Below are 20992 nucleotides of genomic sequence, written 5' to 3'. Positions count from 1 at the left end.
ATTCTCCAGTAGGAGCACCCTCACCAGGCGGCTTGTGGAACATACGAAGGGGGGCTTGGCCGACAGCTTAAAGCTCACACAGCTACACCGGATACCACCCTCAAAGATAGCTATCGACACCGAGTACTCGACGTAGTCATGGCGCTAGCATGCATACAAAAATATAAGGAGCGTAGGGATCTTTGAGCAACTAGGATCCTGCAACGTTCCACTGGTCCTAGAATGACAATAAACTTGCCTAAGGTACGCCTCTGTTGGTTCTAAACATGATGAACACACCTTGCATCAAGAACAAGGTTAAGTAGTCAAAATGCAGCGATAATTCTAAATCAGCACCCTGGGCTGACATGACAGCTATCTAAGTCTAAATCAGCCCCCTGGGTTAACATGACAGGTCTAAATCAGCCCCCTGGGTTGACACGGCCACCTCCAGTATAAATCATCCCCATGGGTTGACCCGACGGGTCTAAATTAGCCCCCTGGGTTGACACGACCACCTCCAGTCTAAATCAGCCCCCTAGGTGGACACAACCACCTCCAGTCTAAATCAGCCCCCTTGGTTGACACGATAGGTCTAAATCAGCCTCCTGTGTTCACACGACCACCACCAGTTTAAATGAGCCATTAGATTGACGCAACGATATTTATACATCTAGAACAGGTCCCAGAACTAAGAATGACTACCTAGCATGTGTCTAAATCTGTCAGTAGATAGAAAAGGCAAATCACATAACACGAGACATATGAAGAAATAATTCAGCATGCTAACCATGCAACAGTCATTTCAAAATACGGTCAAGCATGGCCAAAAGTTTAACCCGCCACCACGGCGCGAACCACAGAACAAAGTGTTTGAAAATGTTTAGAAGTCTGCGCCATACAGGGCCATACCCCCAAAACCACAAGATACTTAATAAATTTTTTAAACAGAGCCTAAGTCAACGATTTCTTTCTCAGCTTCCACAACCCCCTCCCCTGCATGTTCTGGCTGACCCTCATTTTTAGGAACAAGATCAGGATGGCGATCCTCCTACCAGCGGCCTCCTAGACACCAACATCAGCATCAGCCTCCTGAAGAGGGTAAGCTCCCTCCGTAGCAGCCTGCTCTGTCATGGCAGGAGAGTTCACCTCACCAACTTCCGGCATCAGCACCCTCAAGTCAAGCATCACAAAGTAGAGGTTCTCCAGCTGCCTCTCTTCCCCCTCTACCATCTGGAGGGTGGGGGCTCAGCCAGCGCAGCACGCATCCCGCTGATCTTACCACGCTAAGTAGGATAAGCTACAGTATTGGTGGAAAGAGTGATCAGCTCATTAATCCTCTCATCAGCACGCTTGAGAGCCTCAGTAAAGGAATTTCACATCTCCTGGGTACGTGCCACCTAGTCAACTCTCTCCTTCAGCTCCGCTACACGCTGCCTCAAGTCAAGATGCTGCTGCTCCAAACCAGCAACGATCCCTGTAAGCTCCTGATTCCTGGCATTGGTTGCTCTACTGGTAGTCTGAACCATGTCGATCATATTCCTATTATACAAAGCTGATTGGAAGGCTTGTCACCAGAAACCAAGGTCAGTAGATCCAACAAATAAGAACTTGGAGCAAATAAAGGTTGCAGAAGGGACAAGCTTACCATGAAGGCATTGTGCACGTCATTTTCAACAATCTCCTCAGAGGAGAACTCCTTGAAAGTCTCTACAAGTGGCGAAAACAGAAGCTGATCCATGGCTGGCCAATAAGGGACCTGGTCCACATTCCCAAATCCATTAGGAAAGTGGGCAGTTATACCTCCGCCAGGGGCAGTAGGGCTTGACGGAGGAATAGGTGGATGGCGTGATAAAGGACTGACTTCTAAAGGCTCGGAGGTTGGGCGACCAGTGCTAGAGTGAGAAGGAGGTGATGGGAAGCAAGTAGCAGGAGCATTCCTCTTAGAGGTAGAAGGGGTGTTAGGGCTCCCATCAGCCCTCTTCCTCCTAGTACTCTACATGATAGCCTCTAAAAGATCAATTCTGGCACCTGCTATCGGCAAGAAATCAGGCATCAAGGAATATCAAGTAGGCAGAATAACAGCATTGGGCATCCAAGTTACAGAAACTTACCAGAAGACATGATGTACGACGATTGTTGGGGATTGGAAGAGGAAGCAAGAGAGAAACCAGGGAGTAGGTCAGGAAACTTTCTGTCAGAGGCGGGTAACCAGAGCAACTTGTTGCGAGAAAATATAGGGTCTCCTAGGTGGATCAGGTTGCAAGGACCTGCACACAAGTAAAAAGTAAGTCAGAGAGCACGTAGAAATCAACAAGATGGCAGGGAAGCTGCTTACTCGAAGTCATGAACCAGTCTTCAAAAATATAGTCAGTAGGTGGCTGAATAGAGTCTTTCCTCAGGTAGAAGAACTCTTCAAACCACTTCTCTTCCTTCGACTTTGACACATGCCTGAAGGGAGCCTCACCATGGCCACGAAATGAAAAGTGGCCTCTCCCCAGTGAACGAATCTCGAACATATGAGCGAGATCACCCAAATTGATGGTACTACCAGTATTCTAGCTGGCTGTAAGAGAGTAGAGGAGAACCCCCCCACACATGCGCAGCAATTTGAACCATGGCAAAGCCATTAGTTTAGAGAAAGTCCTGAACAACCTTAGGGAATGGAAAACGAAGGTCATACTTAAAAGGATAGAGGTAAAGACAGAACCATCCCTCTTAGGATGCGTCCGCCTTCTGACCAAGATCGGGAAGGATAATGTCCACCCCGTCGCCAGGCCCCAATAGTTATTTGATTAGGGGAATATCGGAGGTCGTCAGGGTCGAGTCGCAATTGTGGCGGTGGGTGAAGAGGTCACGAGACGGGAAAAAGGTTTCCGGTATCGAAGTAGTCGAGGTATAAGATGAAGGGGCATGGCGAAACTTACCCATATCAATGTAGGGAAAAGATTAGAAGATGGAGGTGATACCTGATGAAGCAGAAATAGGGCTCCGGCAAAGATGGTGAAAGATCTGACAAGGAAATCGAAAGGAGGGGGAGTGGTTTTAGAGAGAAGAAAGTGTTTAGAATTTATGGGAAATTGATTGTGGTGAAGTGAATATGGGGTGGTTAGAGTTATAAGGGGGAGAGAATTGAGGGGGGGGGGGGGGGGGCGAGAAACGAGGATATGGGAGCAATGATGAGTATGTGGGAAGCTGTGCAAAAGACTGCACAAGGATTAACTGAAGCGTGTCTCGCAAGAAATTAGGGGCAAACAGTTTGGACCAAATTCTGCACATTGGGCCGAGAGGGAGATTGGTCCATCAAAACCCTCAAGGTAGACTGGGCTGAATAATCTGATAGCCTTAGGGAGCCCGTAAGCACGAAGTAACCAGGCATATTTCAGGGAGAATGAAGGGAGTTGGGCTTTAGTTAGCAAGTCATAGGCTGGCAGCAGAAAAGGCCCAGTGAAGGCAGGTTATCGCTAACTTATCGAGCAAGTAACCTAAACCCTACTAGGGTTTGGGTCCTCTATATATGACGGAGAAAGGAAGAAAGAACATTCATTCATACACATACAAACCCTAGATATTTTATTAGCATATAGTCGTGCCATACTCATTATATTCGTCCTCCATATTAAAGCTAGTGCAATCCTTGGAAGGGTACCGTCCCCTTCCCGCGGTCGTTTCCCACATTGGGTTTTCCGCATCACCAAAGTTCTCATATTAATCTTTTATTTACATCTCTATTTAATTACGCATCAACCCTACAAATATCATTAATTCCTCACATAACGCATAAGACCACTTTGACCTAGTTTAACCTAATTCGGTAGAAAAATACCAAAACTGTTCTTAAATTAGAAAAGCATGATAAGACACGAAAACCTTATTCCTATTCTAAAGGGATGAATACTGGAATGAGTTCTTATTCTAGGCCGGCTCTTAGCAAGCCTAAAGAAACTACGAAAGAAGAAGCCAAGGATAAAGGAAAGGGTGTTGTCATGTAGCCTAAAGGGAATTCTATTAGGCGTGTTTCAAGTGTCAAGGCTATGGACACATAGCAAACTAGTGCCCTCAGAAGCGAGCCCTAACAGCTCAAAAATTATACGATATGATTCTTGTGTTTATCACACAAGAGGAGGAGGAGGATCATGGGGACGACATAGCTAACCACAAAGAATTTGTTGTCTATGATATAGAGCCGTTGATTAAAGAAGAGTGCTTGGTACTTCGTAACCTATATGTGGAAACGAGATCAACAGAGGTCGAACAGAGAGAACAATTATTCCATACTCGGTGCAAGGTACATAACAAAATCTGGAATCTTAATAGCGATAGTAGTTCATGTACTAGTGTAGTATCGAGGGCTTTGGTTGTCGAACTTAAATTGCAAACTAGAGACCCAGATAAGCCATATAAGTTGCATTGGTTGAATGGGGATAACGGGATTCAAGTAAAGAAATAGGCTTTGATTTCGTTGAACTTAGGACCCTATAATGACGAGTTGTGGTGTGACGTGATTCCAATGAATGTGATACGTACAATTTATATAGTCTTTTTGGCCTCTTATTGCACGCATTTCTATAACAATTTCATAGTTTTGTATTGCAAAATGCCCTAAATAGGCTACTTTGGTTTGTTTCGTTTCATTTGCAGGAACGAACCTGAAAGTAGTAGAATCATGCCTTATTCAGTCCTCCTAGCATGCATTTATGACGATGGAGGATTTAGAGCGGAAGTGCTGTGCCTCGTGAAGCGTGAAAGGGTCCTTGGAAGCTGACCAAATGAAGATCAAGCTGTTTTCAGTGGTTGGGCACTTGATCGAGAGCTCTTTTGTTCGATCGAGTGGTTTTGACGGTTGCTGGTGTTCAATCGAGTCCCTACTGAACTCGATCGAAGGCTTTTTTAGTTCGATCGAAGGGACTGGCTGAAGACCTGCTCGATCGAGAAGAATGAAATGCCTTGATGGAGTGGTTTGCTGATTTATACGGGATTTTATTCCGTGTTTATCTTAGTTAGTATTTTAGTTTAGTTAATAAATATCTTCCCTATATAAGGGAAGACGTAATTAGGTTTTAACCACATTCTACATTACGCTTAATCACTCTATTATTCTCTTAATCACGGCTGAAACTTTCTTCTCCTTTTTACGTTGCTTTTGCTCTTTATTCTGGATCTCAAGCTTGTAATCTATCTTTATTCTTGTTCTTAATTTAATTTCCCTTTGCTCTTCTCTTAATCCTTATTCTTAATTTCTGTTTAATTTATTGTTCTTATTAGTTTATGATTCATCTTTATTACTCTTATTCTTATATTATGTCTATTGCTTATTCATATATTGTTGTTGTTTATTGCATCAATAGCATGGGTAGCTAAATTCCTCTATGTTAGGATTTGGGTAGCCATGGTAGTGAGTTGACGATGTTATGAATAGGTTGGATGATGAAATTGTGAGAACTGTTTTATGACAATATAATTGTAATGGTTTAGTTGAGTGCACGCTTCTAAACTAGTTAAATCGGTTAAATTCAGACCTAGATCGGAATATTGGAATGAACAGACATGTTATGAACAGTCGACTACACTAATGAGGATGAAAGTTAAGTTAGTTGTATTCTAGGGCGGATAGCGGACCGGAAGGACCTTTCCCTTACCCTTCTCACATTAGATCGTCTGAGCTATTTACGACTGAGTTGATTAACTGCCATGATGAAACAACTTCCTAGCATACTTCTGTTTATTAGATCACACCGTTTATTTCTCTTTATTTTTACTACTCTCATTCTCTTTGCTTTAATCTCCTTTTAGTTTAGAAATTAATTTAAAACCCCCATTTGTTACCTGACAGACTTAGATAGCAGATAGATATAATAGCCTCCCTGTGAAGATCGACCCTACTTCCACTAGCTTATGTTAGTTGTTTTAGGTATTTATTTTTGGTACTAAACGACAGGTATCAGAATGCATGCCACATTCTATTGGGCAGACCTTGGCAGTTTGATCGGAAAGTTGAACACGATGAGACGTCTAACGTGTATAGCGTGACGAACGGTAATGTAACTTACAATCTGAAACCTATGTCATCTAATAAGGTTAAAGAGTCGAAACTAAAGAAGGGCAGCATGTTTATCGAGGCTCAAGATGTAGAGGAAATTCTCGCTCGAGGCGAACAAGCTTATGTGCTAGTTGTCCGAGAGTCTGATACCGTTCTTGCAAGTGATACCCGTAGAGTGCAGGGTTGCTTGACGAGTTTATGGATGTATTTGCCGAGGATTTACCATATAAGTTACCTCCCTTGCCGGGAATCGAACATCAAATAGACTTGATTCCAGGAGCGGCATTACCAAATAAGCCTGCTTATCGCTGTAATCCAGAGGAGGCGAACGAATTACAAAGGCAAGTCCAGGAGTTGATTGAAAGAGGTTATGTACAGGAGAGCTTGAGTTCGTGTGCAGTACCTACTTTATTGGTGCCAAAAAAGGAGGGAACATGGAGGATATGTATTGACAGTGGGGCGGGGAATAACATTACCATAAAAAACCACTTTCCTTTGCCTAGACTTGATGATATATTGGATGAACTTTCTAGTTCATGTATGTTTTCGAAGCTAGATTTGAGATGTGGTTATCATCAGATGAGGATTCGAGAAGGAGATGAGTGGAAGATAACTTTTAAAATGAAACAGGGTTATATGAATGGCTCGTGATGTCGTTTGGTCTATGTAACGCTCCTAGCTCGTTTATGAGGCTTATAAATTAAGTGTTAAGGCATTTCCTTAACAAATTTGTGGTTGTATATCTTGATGATATTCTGATTTACAGCGACAATGAAGAAGAACACAAGCAACATCTAAGGGCCGGGTTTTAAAATGATGAGGAAACAGAAATTGTTTGGTCAGCTTGAGAAGGTCTAAGTATGGACCCATCCAAGGTCGATGTTATTCAAGCCTGGTTGGTTCCAAAATCGACTACAGAAGTGAGAAGTTTTCATGGTTTAGCTTCATTCTATAGACTATTTAGTTTGATTATGGCTCCAATTATAGAGCTAACCTAGAAAGGAGAGTTTGTTTGGACGACAAGTGCCCAAAAGGCATTTGAGGAGGTGAAGAAGAAGCTGTGTTCAAGACCTATTTTAGCGCTGTCCGATTTTGATAAACTGCATTGGGATTGGTGCCGTGTTGGTTCAAGAAAAGAGGCATATTGCATATTTCATTGAGAAGTCGAATGGTGCAAATTTGAATTACTCAACATATGATAAAGAATTCTACGTGATTGTTAGAGCGTTGGATCAATGGAGTGATTATCTACGCCCAACGCCGTTCATATTGCATTCTTATCATGAGGCTCTTAAACACATTCACGGACAGAAAAAGTTGAATCCACGATATGCTAAGTGGGTCGAATTTCTTCAATCATTCACTTTTTCATCCAAATACAAGACGGGGAACTCAAATATAGTTGTTGATGCGTTGTCCCGATGACAATATTTGTTGATTGAGTTAGATGCAAGAATACTTGGGTTTGAGCACATCAAGGAGTTGTATAAATCTGATCCGGAGTTCTCAAAACAAATTATCGAGCCAATGGGTTTATATTTTGTTCAAGATGGTTATTTATTCTGAGGTATTCGATTATGCATTCTTAATGGATCGATTCGGGAGTTACTGGTTCGTGAAACTCATGGAGGAGCTATTGCTAGGCATTTTGGTGTGAATAAAACAAACGACATTCTAGGTGAACACTTCTATTGGCCGATAATGAGCAAGGATATGCAAGAAATCGTAGCAAAGTGCAATGTATGTCATAAAGCGAAGAGTACGTTCCACAAAAGGATGTATACACCTCTGCCCATACCTATACAGCCATGGAACGAGGTGAGCATGGATTTCATCCTAGGGTTATCGAGAGCTTAGAGGGGAAGGGATTCGATTATGGTGGTTGTTGATCGATTTTCTAAGATGGCACATTTTCTTCAATGCCATAAAACCGATGATGCTACTAAAGTAGCTAATTTATACTATTGAGAGATTGTTAGGTTACATGGAATACCTCTTACAATTGTCTCAGATAGAGATGTTAAGTTTCTTAGTTATTTTGGAAAAACGTTATGGCGTTTGATGGGAGCTAAGCTACTTTTCAGTACTTCTCACCACCCATAAACAGATGGTCAGACGGAAGTGACTAATGGAACTCTGGGAAGCTTATTGCAAGGGTTGGTTAGAAAAAGGACAAAGGATTGGGACATTAAGCTAGCTCACGCTGAGTTCGCTTACAATCGTACACCATCGATAACTACGGGAAAGCTCCATTCGAGATCGTCTATGGCGTGAATCCATACTTACCTATCGATTTAGTTCCCATTCCGAAGAAAGATATGTTATGTTTCATGGCTAAGGAGAGACAAACATCGTTTCTTCGAGTTTGTGAGCAGGTTAGAGCTCAAATCGAGAAAGCGAATGCTAGATACTAAGAGAAGGCCAATTATCATCAAAAATAGCCTATCTTCAAGGTTGGCGATCTTCTATGGTTATATTTACAAAAAGATCGATTTCCATCCAAGCGAAAGAATAAATTGATGCCAAGAGAAGATGGTCTGTTCAAGATACTCGAATACTATGGTTCTAATGCCTATAAACTGGAGTTACCAAGTGAATATGGTGGAGTAAGTGTAACTTTCAATGTGGGAGATCTGTCACCATATCTCGACGACGAAAATTTGAGGTCAAATTCTCAAAAATAGGGAGAGAATGATGCGGGAGCATAGGAAGATAGCGAAAATGAAGTACTCATTAGTCGAAATGTAACTAAAATTACAGAAGGTTTCAAAATGGGTTCGAGTTATGTGACGATGGTGAAATGGGAGTGCAACGAGGGAGGAAGCAATGAAGGCACGGTTTCCTAGACCGTGCAGGAGCGCGGTATTCCAGTCGTGCAAGGAAGACACAATTTCCTAAATCGTGTTGGATTAGCTATTAGTTTATTTTACTGTTTTCGAATAAAATTAGGAAAGTTTGTATTTCCTAATCCTAGTTTTATTTAGCTTCTTCAAATCTGATTTTAGTAGTTAATTACCCCCTCCACACACCTATTTTCACAACATTTCATTAAAATATACCTCACATATAATAGAGAAATGGGGTGAAAACTTATGAGTGGAGGGAGAATTAAATAAGTTTCCTAGTTTTAGGAAGAATTAGATAGCTTAATTAGCAAGCTAAGGAATTAGAGTTATAGTCAGATTATTTACTTCAATTAGGACTATAAATAAGGACCGACCGTGGTCTTATTTTTTAGATTATTCAGAAATAAAATAAGAAGTTTACGTTTTTGGTTCGGTTTAAAACTCGTCGTCAAAAGCTACCAACCAAAACAATATTTATAACTTCACAAACTACTCTTAGAAAAGAGGTAAGTAAAGGCTGGATCCCAAGGGACGGGTATTGATGTAGGATTTTCAATTGCAAGTAGCTATGTCTAAGGGTGTCACAAATTGGGTTTGAGATGAGATGTGGTCTAAACTAATCAACAAGATGAAAGTAAATTAATGAAAGCAACGTAAAGCAAATAAAGGGGTTTGTAAATAATTTATTGAAAGCACTAGGGTGTCATGGGTTCATAGGGGATTCATGGGAATAGATTATACAAACATGTTCTCAAATAGATGCAAGCACTTATTGTTGTGATGGGATCGAGTTAGTGTATATCTTACAATCCCTAGGAGAATTTAGGTCCCGGAGCCGAGTCATCTAGACTGTACAACACCTACAAGTAGACTTAGTCTCCTCCTATTCAACTCTTATGCATGGTCTAATGAGGCTCGAGTTAGTTTATGTCTTACAAGCCTCATTGAAAACATAGGAGATGGGTAAAAAATGCAAGGATTCATAGGCTCGCATTTCATCAAACATAACATGTGCATAGGTTGAAATAACAACAAGCAAGCAAATTAATTATGAAAACAAATTAGATTAAGCATAGATTAATTCCCATGTTTGTTTTCCCTAATTCCCCATTAACCCTAGCTAAAGAACTACTCACTCATGATCAAGTTTAGGATACTAATAAGGTTGTTAATCATACTAACAAATCTAAACATGATGAATAAATGTTGTGATTAGCAATAATTAAACAAGGATAAAAAGGAATTATACCTATGGATATGATCCAAATAATAAAGCAAAGAATAATTTAAGTACTTGATGATTGATGAAAGGTTGTCAATCCTCCAATAAACCTAAATGATCTTCTAATTACCCAAATAAAACTAAAAACAATTGAGAAATTAAGGAAAGATTAAGATGTGATTAATATTGGAAAGTATATTACAACTAAATTAAGACTAAATTAAGATGGGATTAAGATGATATTAAGATAGGATTAAAGTAGCATTAAGATAGGATGATAATCTAAGTAGTACAATGGGGTATTTATGCTAAAATTAAGTACAAGGATTAGGGTTACTAAGGGCTTAAATGACTATTAAGACCCTATGAAAACTTGAGGAAATGCAACTCCCAAGGGACATGCGAAGATCAAGCTGCTACTCCCACTATGATCCGCTCGTCCTATGCTGAAGCACAGCCTATCCTATAAGAAGATCCGCTCGGATCACAAGGGGGACGCTTGGATCATAGCTCTTCAATCCGCTAATCCTGGGTTCAGGCCGCTCGGATCATGGCTCTTTGTTACGCTCGTCCTGTGCTCAGGCCACTCGGATCCTGGCACAGGGTTGTTCTCTTGTTTGGCTCCTTAACAATCCGCAAGGATCGTGTTGGTGATGCAAGGATCTTTTCATCATTGCCCATTTCACTTTCTTTATCTACTTAGGCCTCCAGTGTTGGTCTTCTCTTTGATGCTTGGTCATTAGATGCAATCCATTTAGCTCCATTTCGCCTCATAAATACAAGGTTAGCAATCCTCTCCTACCAAGGACACAAAACCTCAAAGAATATGCAAAATGGGAAACTAAAGATAAGAATTGACCCTAATATATGCTAGAAAGCATGGAAACGAGGCTAATTCGGGGACTAAATGTGCTAAAATATGAGTCACATCAAACATCCCCAAACCGAACCTTTGCTCGTCCCGAGTAAAGAGGTGACTAAAACTAGGACCTTTATTTAAACTAGCCTACTAATATAACCGATGTGAGACAATTAGCGGGCCTCACTCCGCCCCTTCAACTCACAACAAGACAACCATGAGGTAGGATGCCTTCCTTCAAGGCAAGGTGGGGCTTGCCAAAATGGCGATACATCCAATCATTAAGCACACAAAAGCAAGTAATGGATGCATCTACAAAAATGAATAGCCACTTTCCGCATCTAAGTGGCGGAAATTATCTAGAAGGGAAGCAATATAAGGGTACACACTCCATCATAGATATGGTTTTTTCAAATTACTAAGCCTAGGAGGATACCAATAAATCACCTCCAAGTTGTGTCAAGCGAGGGTACCTTTGCCATCAATCGTTAAATGCTTTTGTTAAGAGTAGACTTCTTATGGTGTTAGAAACACTGTAGGATCGCGGAATTCCTCCTCTTGCCTAGACAAGAAGAAGGGTCGTCCCCTCTCCACCATGCATAAAAGTGGGTTCAATGGAAAAAGGGATCAATATATTTTGAGTTTCATAATGGGAGTTTGCTTTTGATGTTGTTATTCCCCCCAATTTCTTGTGGCATTTGATATTTTTGAGAACAATTTCTTTTGCCATTTATTTAATGTTTGGCATTTTGACTCTTGACAATATCCAACTTTTGCATTTTTGAACATTTTCAAAGTCACCCCAATTTGGAACAAGGGTGCTTTTATTTGAAGCATAGGAGTTCTTATTTTTGTACTCCTCTTTTCTTTCATGCAATTTGCAAACTTCTAGTTTTTAATTTTGGTACTTGAACTCAAGTTGATAATTTTTGTGCCCATCCCTTTTTTATTGACAAAATGATGATAGAAGTGGAAGATGGTTGCATGGTTTCAAGGGTCACCTTGGTATAAACGGTAGCCAAGTAGTTATCACACCACAAGGTACTCTTAACTAGGCCTTAATCAATGGCTCAAAGGATACTAGCATGACATATCCTAGGGTGTTTTAGAGGTATTCTAATGAGCAAAGTCTCAAGAAGAAAAAGTATTTACAAGGGCCTTATATACACTTGTCAAGTTTCCCAAATAGATGTTTTCAGAAAAAAAATTTCTAAAATGCAACTACATGCTATGATGCAAATAACATTTATACAACCTAATGCATATGCTTCTATCAACTAGTATTCCATATAAACTTCATGCAACTCCTAAGAACACATTGGTTTGTACCGCATCAACCAAAATAAAGCCACATAGTAATTAACATAGAGAGAAAAAAGGAAATTGGAAAGATGATACCATGCGGTCTTCATATTCCTCATGCCTCGGATGTGGCGTAGTCGATCCAATGTAATATGAGGACAAACAAACACAAGTATATACACAATAAACAATTCTATACTACAAAGGAATGAACATGTTTTTGGTTTTTCAATTTTCAATTTTTTATGGTTTTTGTAATTTTTCAATTTTTAACATTTTTTATTTTAAAAGGTTAAGTTAGAATTTTCCATCCCCACACTAGTGTGGGCATTGTCCTCAGTGGCCAATACGATAGGAAATTATGCAAGCTAAATGAGAATGCATGATTTCTACACTAATATGCAAACTATATATCATATATACAAGTGATGCATTCTAATCTATCCTATATGATGCATGATTTTATTGGTTGGAGAGCTAATTAGGATTAACTCCCATTCCTTGTGTTTGAACTTCCCCAAACCGATCAAGACACTATTTCTAGTGTCAAAAAGAGGGAGTTTATGCACAAGGCAAAGATGCAATGCATGAAGCTAATTGTCATTTTGGATTGTACAAGTGGGAACAATATATGAGACACCTCAATGGAACCGAGGTGGGAGTCCTTTAAGTGTTGCTAGGACTCAAAACAAATGATCAAGATTAAAATTTTAAAAACAAGAGATATAAACAAAGCTAAAGGAGGTGTAGGGAACTCAAAATGGAATAGGTGGAAGTCAATTAATCAACCCCGCATGTGTGGTATCCTCCAAATAGCCTTGTAAACCTCAATTGTCGCTCATTGCGACATCCTCATCACCGGCGTCATTGCCGTCATCATCATCATTGCTTTCATCATTTTCTTCTCAATCTTCTTCATCATCCACCTCCATTGACCTGGAGGCTTCAACACTCTCATCATCATTATTTGAACCTTGCTCTTCTTCCTCTTCTTCTTGGCATGAATCACTACCTTCCCCGTCTTCATAAACAACAACCTCTTTTCCATGTGCTACCGGACTATCTATTTCGGCATCTTGAGAAGCATTAGGGAAGAATACCTCCCTATCGGCCCAACTAGGCAACGGACATTAAGGATAAAGAAGTCCTTGCCTAGCTAAATGTAGAAGGGGTGGATATTGGGCATGGTAGGCATTCACCCGATCTTCATGAGCTTCTTTATGCATTTGTTGCATTGGTTGGGTCAAATAGTCGTTGCCTACCATGACATTAGAGCCACTCGGTTTGAATTCTTGTTAGGCAAAAGGGTATGGTAGAGTCACAATGGTGGAGGAGGAGGGCTTTGCAATTGGTTCCCTATGTTGCTTAATTATCACTTCAGCTTCCTTGGAGACGGGCAATAGGTAGTTTAGTCTACGGTCGGAGATACGACAAATCTTGCTAGGCAAGACAGCGGACTTAGCTTCTTTGATGAGCCAATCATATTTGTTGTCAAGATTGTCATTCTTGACCCAATGGAATTTGTTGATCATAGTGCTCATATCAAGGAGGTTGCTCCCTTTAACCGGTTTGTACGTGTTATCTTTGTTGAAATTTGGGTTAAAGTGCTTAGTTAGCCTCATTACTAAGCCGTCGTTTACAATGAAGGCCGCTCTGTCTTTCCCATTATCAATCTCAAACCACCGATCAAGCAATAGTTGAAGAATGTCGTAATTTTTGGTGAGCTTTCCATTGATATTCATGTAGGACTCAAGGTAGACAAAATTAAGTTCAGTGAAGTGATTGGTGCCTTTTCTAGCAATCAAGGTATTGCCCACAAACTTGTGCCATACTCTTATACACGGATGATGAACATATAGAGCATGACACTCCCGGAAAGAATCAAACTTTCGACCGGTAATAGCTTTCCAAAGGGGTGTGGCATCATATTTCAAAGGATTCTTCTTATAATGGTGATATTGTAAAAGACCAAACACATTATCAAACTCACTCAAAGTCATGGTTCTACTCTTGTTCTCAATACAGAAATCAATAAAATGTCGAGTCTCTACCTTAGACACCTTCAAGGAGCTTATGAACTCCATGGTTAATGAAGGGTAGGTCAATTCTTCCATTTCAAAGAGGGCTAACAACCTCATGGACTCGAAGAATGTTCTAGTTCTTTCAAGCACACCCAATTTTTCCAAAGTGTCTTGACATATAAACTTGGTAGCCACAATAGTCTCTCAAGTAAGGGATAAAAATGCATTCCTATGAGCATCGTTTAAGAAAGTTACCTCCCAAAAATTTGGCAATTGTTCTATAACCGGAGTAGATGTGGTAGCTTCCTCAATAGGAGTTGCAATTTCTTGGATTTTCACCCTTGGTTGTGTCACTACCAAAGCCTTTGGTGCAAGAAGAGCTTGTTGTCTCTTTGATAAATTTGGAGTCTTGGGTGCCTTGTTTCTGCCTTTGGTCCTTGCCATTGTGTTCTCCTTCTCAAATTAGTATCAACAAACAAAGATTTTGCCTGAATGCTCCTTGTTTCCTCAAACTTCAATCAATTCCTTAATTAATTTTAGGATTTTCGAATTTGTACCCAAACCCTAGAAAATTGATTCAATTTGAGAGGAATTTGATGTTTAGATGGTCTTTTTTTGATAAAGGAGTGATTTAATCTAGTTTTGAGCAAGTTTTGTTTGAATGGTGGTGAATTCTGTTGAGAAATTTGTGTTTTTGAATGAGGAGATTAAGGGTTTTGAAGGAGAAAAGGTATGTGTTTGTGTTTATGGAAGATAAAAATGAATTGGGAAGGAAGGGTGTTATTCCGTGTTTTTGTTAAATACCAGCTCGGGACGCGCGGATCATGCACGGGACGCGCGGATTATCTTACAGGAAATTCTGAAATTGCAAACCCGTGCCAGGACACGCGAATTAGACTTAGCACGAGCGGATTCCTTCTGGGGATGCTCATATTCTCCTGGGGACGTGCAGATTTCCTTACAGGATAATTTTATAATTTTGAAGCATGAAAGGATGCGCGGACTGATGCTAAGACGAGCGGCTCAATGTCTGGGACGAACGTCCTGAGGGTGATCTGCTCAGATTTTCATACACCACATTTTCTACAATTTAAACCATCCCCGGACTCGCGTCCTAAGGCCAGGACGCTCGGACTGCCTCTGGGGACGCCCGAATCATCTTCATCTCCCACGGGCTCAGGTCTGGCCGTGGGGATTCCTTTTCCCATATCATTCTTTCTTCTTTTACTTTGTTCAATGTGGGTGCACTACGAAGGCTCGGTTAGCCTAGGCATTTGCCATCCCCACACTAGATCAAACACTACACATCAAAACATATTAAAATACCTCCCTCGCTTGCTCTCATGTCGAAAATCTTGATCCAAGCACAAAAATGCAAATCCAAGAATGACAAAAATGCAATCAGGGAAATAAAATGCTAGTTAAGGGGTTAGAATATTTACAAATGGTGGTTTAGGGAGGACTCCACCAAACTCTCATTTATGGATGAGATGTCAAGGGGGCAAAGCCAAGATGTTGTTGATGTTGCTCAACACCTTGTAGAAGTAGTCGAAGGCTTGCTTATTTTCATGATAGAGGTCTTGGGTAGACCTTTGCACATTGTTCTCTTCATTGTTGCATTCGAAGTCAAAGTGATTACAAAGATCCACAAAGCCGTGATCTAAGGTCATAAAATTTCCAATATAAGGATTGACCAATCCTTCAAATTCATCATCCCATAGACCGCAAACTTCACTAGCTTGTTCTCCAATGATGTCATGAGTTGACGAGGGCAACTCCTCTTTCTTGTTGTCTTGGCCAATGAGGCCTTCTTCATTGCTTGCCATGATGGGTGAACTATTCAAGCTCTCATTGTTGTTTAAAATTCCTTGATCTCCGAATAGAGCTACTTGAAGGTCATCCATTTTCTTCTTCCATATGGGTGGTGTTTCTTTACTCATGGCTTGATCTTTGCATAGAGATTCCAACTTCTTCCTATCACTTTCTCGGCTATAATGGTCGACCATGAAACATGGCTCATGTAGTCGAGGAGCTCTCATTGTTTTGACAAGATTAAAAGTGGTTGTCTCGTCCCCTACCTCAAGTGTGAGCTCTCCATGTTTTACATCGATTACTGATCCGGCTGTATGCAAGAAAGGTCTTCCTAAAATGATAGGAATGTTGGAGTCCTCTTCCATGTCTACAATGCCAATTCTCACGGGCACATCCTCCCATACCCCTAAAGGTACCTTTGTTGATCGATACGCCATTTGAAGAGTGATGTTGGTGCATTTGAGCTCTCCCATTCCTAGCCTCTAACATACCGAGTATTGCATAACACTTACACTTGCTCCAAGGTCACATAATGCTTTGTTGATTGTAGTGTCGCCAATGGTACATGGAATTGAAAAACTTCCCGGATCTTTGAGCTTTGGAGGGGAACTCCCTTGTAGAATAGCACTACTCACTTTGGTTAAGGCAATAGTCTCTAGCTTTCGGATGGATTTCTTCTTGGTAAGAATGTCCTTCATATACTTTGCATAGGCCGGAACATGATTGATCAATTCCGTGAATGGGATTGAGACTTCTAAGTTCTTCACAATTTCCATAAACTTTCCAAGTTGGTCATCAAACGTAGGCTTGGCTTGACGACTTGGGAATGGAAGTCTAATCACAATAGGCTCTTTTTCCTTGGCCTTCTCTTCATTCTTCTTCTTTGAAACTTCATTGGAGGTAGGATCTACCTCCTTAGAGTTCTCCACAACTCTTTACTTGTCACTAACATCCACAATATCTTCATCAATTGGCCCCTTCGGCCCCTCATATCTTGTACCACTCCTCAAATGGATGGCACTAACCGTCTCATGTCTTGGGGGATTACTTTGAGGTGGTAATTGCCCCTTTTGTCTTTGAGAGCTAGAAGATTGTAATTGAGTCATTTGAGTTTCTAACATTTTGGTGTGGGCAAGAATGTTTTTGATGGTGATTTCCTTAGCTTGGCTTGCTTTTTGCATTTGGGTAAAAAATTCTTGTTAGTTCTTTTGCATTTGGAGGACTGCTTTTCGAACATCAAAGCTTTGGTTATTTGATTGGTTGTAAGAAGGATGATTTTGGTAACCTTGGCTTTGGTTGAAAAAGAGTCTTTGAGCTTGGTTTCTCATTGGAGGTGGGGTGTATGTTTGTTGGGGTTTTTGGACATTTTGGCTCTTGTATGAAAGATTTGTGATGCGTGTCTTTTATATGATGTTTTACATCCCATTTTGCACGCATTTCAGAGCTCATTCTTGTAGTTTATGCTACATTTCTCCCTATTTCGGTCTACTTCCGTATTTTGTACATTATTGCAGAAATGTGAAGAATTTAACGGGAAATCAAGCCAAATCCGTCCCCGAGTAATCTGCATTGCAAATGACGTAAAGGAATTGCTTAAGGAACGAGCTCGGTGCGCAATCCAAGGCCCAAAAGACGAATCCACGAGAATAAAGAAGTCAATAGCAGCTCATCCAGTCGATCGACCGGCACTTTCAGTCGATCGACCAATGCTCGGGTTCCAGAAGCCACTGTTTGCTGAGGAGCAGTCGATCGACCAGCATTAGCAGTCGATCGACCGGATTTCTATTCCAGGCGTGAATTGAAAGACCGTGACTCTTGAAGCCCGTGAAGTTTAGGTTTAGGAAATAAGATGTTGCGTTGATTGCTATATAACGTAACATAAAACCATCAGTTTAGATATCAAGTTTTTATCCAAGTTTTCATCACAATACAGTGCTTTGAGTTTTAGTTTATTTCGAGTAACTAGGGTTTGGGTTATCGATTTTAGCATTGGAATTCTACCCTTGTTCTTAATCTTTCCTCTTGAATTTCGGTATTCATTCTGCCCTAATTTCAATTTATTGCTTTACTTTCATTGTTAGTATAGGTTTGATAGTTAGTGCCCCTAAGCCAATTATCGTATCATCACTGTTGTTATTTACTTTAAGCATGAATTCAGTAATTATTATTATTTTCATTGTTGTTTTTACCTTCATCGTGAGTAGCTAATTCTTTAGTGCTAGGATGTAGGCGATTTATGGCATAGGCGGCATTAGATTAGGGAGAATCGTCTCGCGTATTGGTCGATCGATCGACCTTTCATCGATCGATCGACCTCGTAGGGTTCATATTCGTTTTAATTAAATTTAATCTTGTATTTAACGAATCGAATGCATGCGACCAGTTAGATACCTATTTCGTGACTAACCCATTAGATCGAAAGATAGGGAAGGTTATTAGACCATCAATTAATTCGACTAAACTGTGCTAAGATCGAAAGATAGGTATAGTTTAGACCGTTAGTCACTTTTCAGGACGAAAGTTAGTATTAGTGACATTAGGGACCTATAGCGAGATCGAGAGATGCTATTTGTAAAGAGTGGACCGAGAGGACCTCTTTATTTCCCGCCTTACCTGTGTTTGATTCAGACCGACTTAGTTTGCTGCCGCCGAAGCTATAATGAACCGACCATCCTAGTACCCTTCTTTTATCTGTTTAATTCGTTTATTTAGTTTATTATCTTTGTTCACTTTAGCCGTCGACCAATTCAATTCAACCCCCACAATAGTTACCTCAGACTGAACATAAATCAACTAAAGTTTACAACTGCCTCCTTGTGGTTCGACCCTGTTACCACTAGCCTAGGTTAGTCTTAATAGGAGATTATAAATTTTATCTTTGGTACTCACAACGACGGGTATCAAATTTTGGCGCCGTTGTCGGGGAAGCAATAGTCCTAATTTTAGTTGTTTTTATTTTTCAGTCTTTCTTAGTTTAAGGGACATCCGTTCCTTAAACTGTTCTCATATTCTTTTTGTAGTTTCTTCTTATGCGCAGGTCACAGGGTGGAGAATTAGTACCATTGAACCCTGAGCTTGAGAGATCCTTGCGCGAGTTGAGATGAACACAAAGAGTATTACCGACAGAGGAAGAGCTGAGCACTCTGTCAAGCTATCACGAGAACGATCTGTTCGAAGAAGACCCACAGTCTTCACCCGTTTCCACCTCTTCAGCCGAGACAGTTACTTCTCCGGAAATTCCAGTCATGGCCGAGGAAGCAAGTATAGCTAGTTATTCGAGCCGACAGCCGTGACAATTTATACAAGGGGTTCGAGCACGGGAGATGCCAGGAAATTCGAACCAAAGCCTCGCTTACATTACTATGGTCGAGAGAAATCGGTTTGGGGGAGCTGCAAATGAAGATGCAAAGCAAGGCATATGGAGACCTTTATTGACTCATCGCTGCTCCATTCCCCCACCCCGGTGGCGTGACCCAGGATCAAATCAAGGAGACCATGTTCATCTTCTCCTTCGTGATGCCGCAAGGGAGTGGTATAGAGATTTGGACCGGACCGCTCAGGAGATCACTGATTGGAATACATTGGCATTGGCGTTCTACAAGAAGTACTTTTCTGCTTCAAGGACGATCGCTATTAGAGCTTAAATCACGGGCTTTAAACAAGGGCCAGATGAGAATTTCCACGAGGCATGGGTCCGATTCAAGAAGTTGGTGCGAACCATACCGCACCATGGGTTTGAAAAGTGGAGTTTGTGCAATCATTTCTACAATGGGTTGTACGACGATCAGAGGGCCATTTTGGATCTGCAGCCCAATGGAAGATTCGCTGAAAATTTGGGAGCAACCAAGGGGTGGAAGATCATTGACGATTTAGCTACCCACAAGGCCGAGTACGGGAATTCTAGAGGGAACCAGAGGAGAGCCGAATCCTCCTCTCGTGTCGCACTTGAGGCTCTTCTTGCGAGGTTTGACAAGTATGAGCTAGGAGGAGCCTCTAAGGGTGGGATGTACCAAGTCAACGCTGTGTCAGACGGTCCCTTCGTCTGTGAAAGGTGTGGAGTTGAGGGCCATGTCTCGAAAAATTGCCCTAGTCCCTTTGAATCTTGTGCTGCCTTTCAACACTATAGGCAGACAAACACCTACTACAAGCCAAACCACCCAAACTTGAGTTGGAGGAGCCAAAATGTCCAAAATCCAACCCAACATCCGCCGCAGCAACAACCCTATGTGCCCCCTCATAAAAAAAAACAAAGCAATATCAAAAGCCTCCTTATGTGCCGCAAAGAAAGCAACAATCACAAAGTTCTGAATTTTCCGAGCTAAAGAATCTGTTGCTAAAGGAGTCCCAAGCAAGAGAGGTAGGGATGAAGTTTCTTGGAGAGCCAAATTGCTCAATCGGCTAGCTAGTAAAAGTAACACTCGAGCTCCAGGACACTTGCCCACTCAACCCGAACAAAAGGAGACCCTAAATGCCATCACTTTGAGGAGCGGGTCCAACCTTGATGGTCCTACCATGGTTGAGGATGCTGTTGGAAAAGATGAGCTGGAAACAAGTCAAGAGAAAGCTTCAACGAACAAATCAAAGAAAAAGACGTCGCGGGTATTTGATCGATCGACGACATACCTAGTCGATCGATCGAAACACGAGTTACAGGAGCTTCGAATCGACATCTCATCCGATCGATCGAGGAGAGTGTTCGATCGACCGAGATCGGCGAGCGATCTTCAAGAATTTCGTCCCTTGATGCCAAATAATCTACGAGACCACTTGTTTCGGGAACCACCGTCTCGAAAATTTTGGGCGCACCGAGTCTTTGATGGGTCGATCCCGGCTCCGAAGTTCGATCCAATGACGGTCAATGGTTCTCATTTGAGACGGTCCGAGGAGGGGTCTAGCTTCAACAAAGAGAAG

At 41.2% G+C, this 20992-nt stretch overlaps 1 protein-coding gene across 1 annotated transcript; it reads left to right on the top strand.

The window, feature by feature from the left end:
- The first annotated feature begins 4075 nt into the window (after positions 1 to 4075).
- Positions 4076 to 6670, top strand: LOC141631497 (uncharacterized). The gene is made up of 4 exons (XM_074444159.1): positions 4076 to 4392; positions 4621 to 4707; positions 5918 to 6143; positions 6194 to 6670. Exons 1-4 carry the CDS (start codon positions 4076 to 4078, stop codon positions 6668 to 6670), a joined length of 1107 nt encoding a protein of 368 aa, XP_074300260.1.
- Positions 6671 to 20992: the final 14322 nt, after the last annotated feature.

The sequence above is a fragment of the Silene latifolia genome, chromosome Y, assembly GCF_048544455.1.
Source record: "Silene latifolia isolate original U9 population chromosome Y, ASM4854445v1, whole genome shotgun sequence".
NCBI classification, from domain to species: Eukaryota; Viridiplantae; Streptophyta; class Magnoliopsida; order Caryophyllales; family Caryophyllaceae; genus Silene; species Silene latifolia.
The sequence above is the reverse complement of the archived record's forward strand: the minus strand, read 5'-3'. Positions and strand labels throughout refer to the sequence as shown.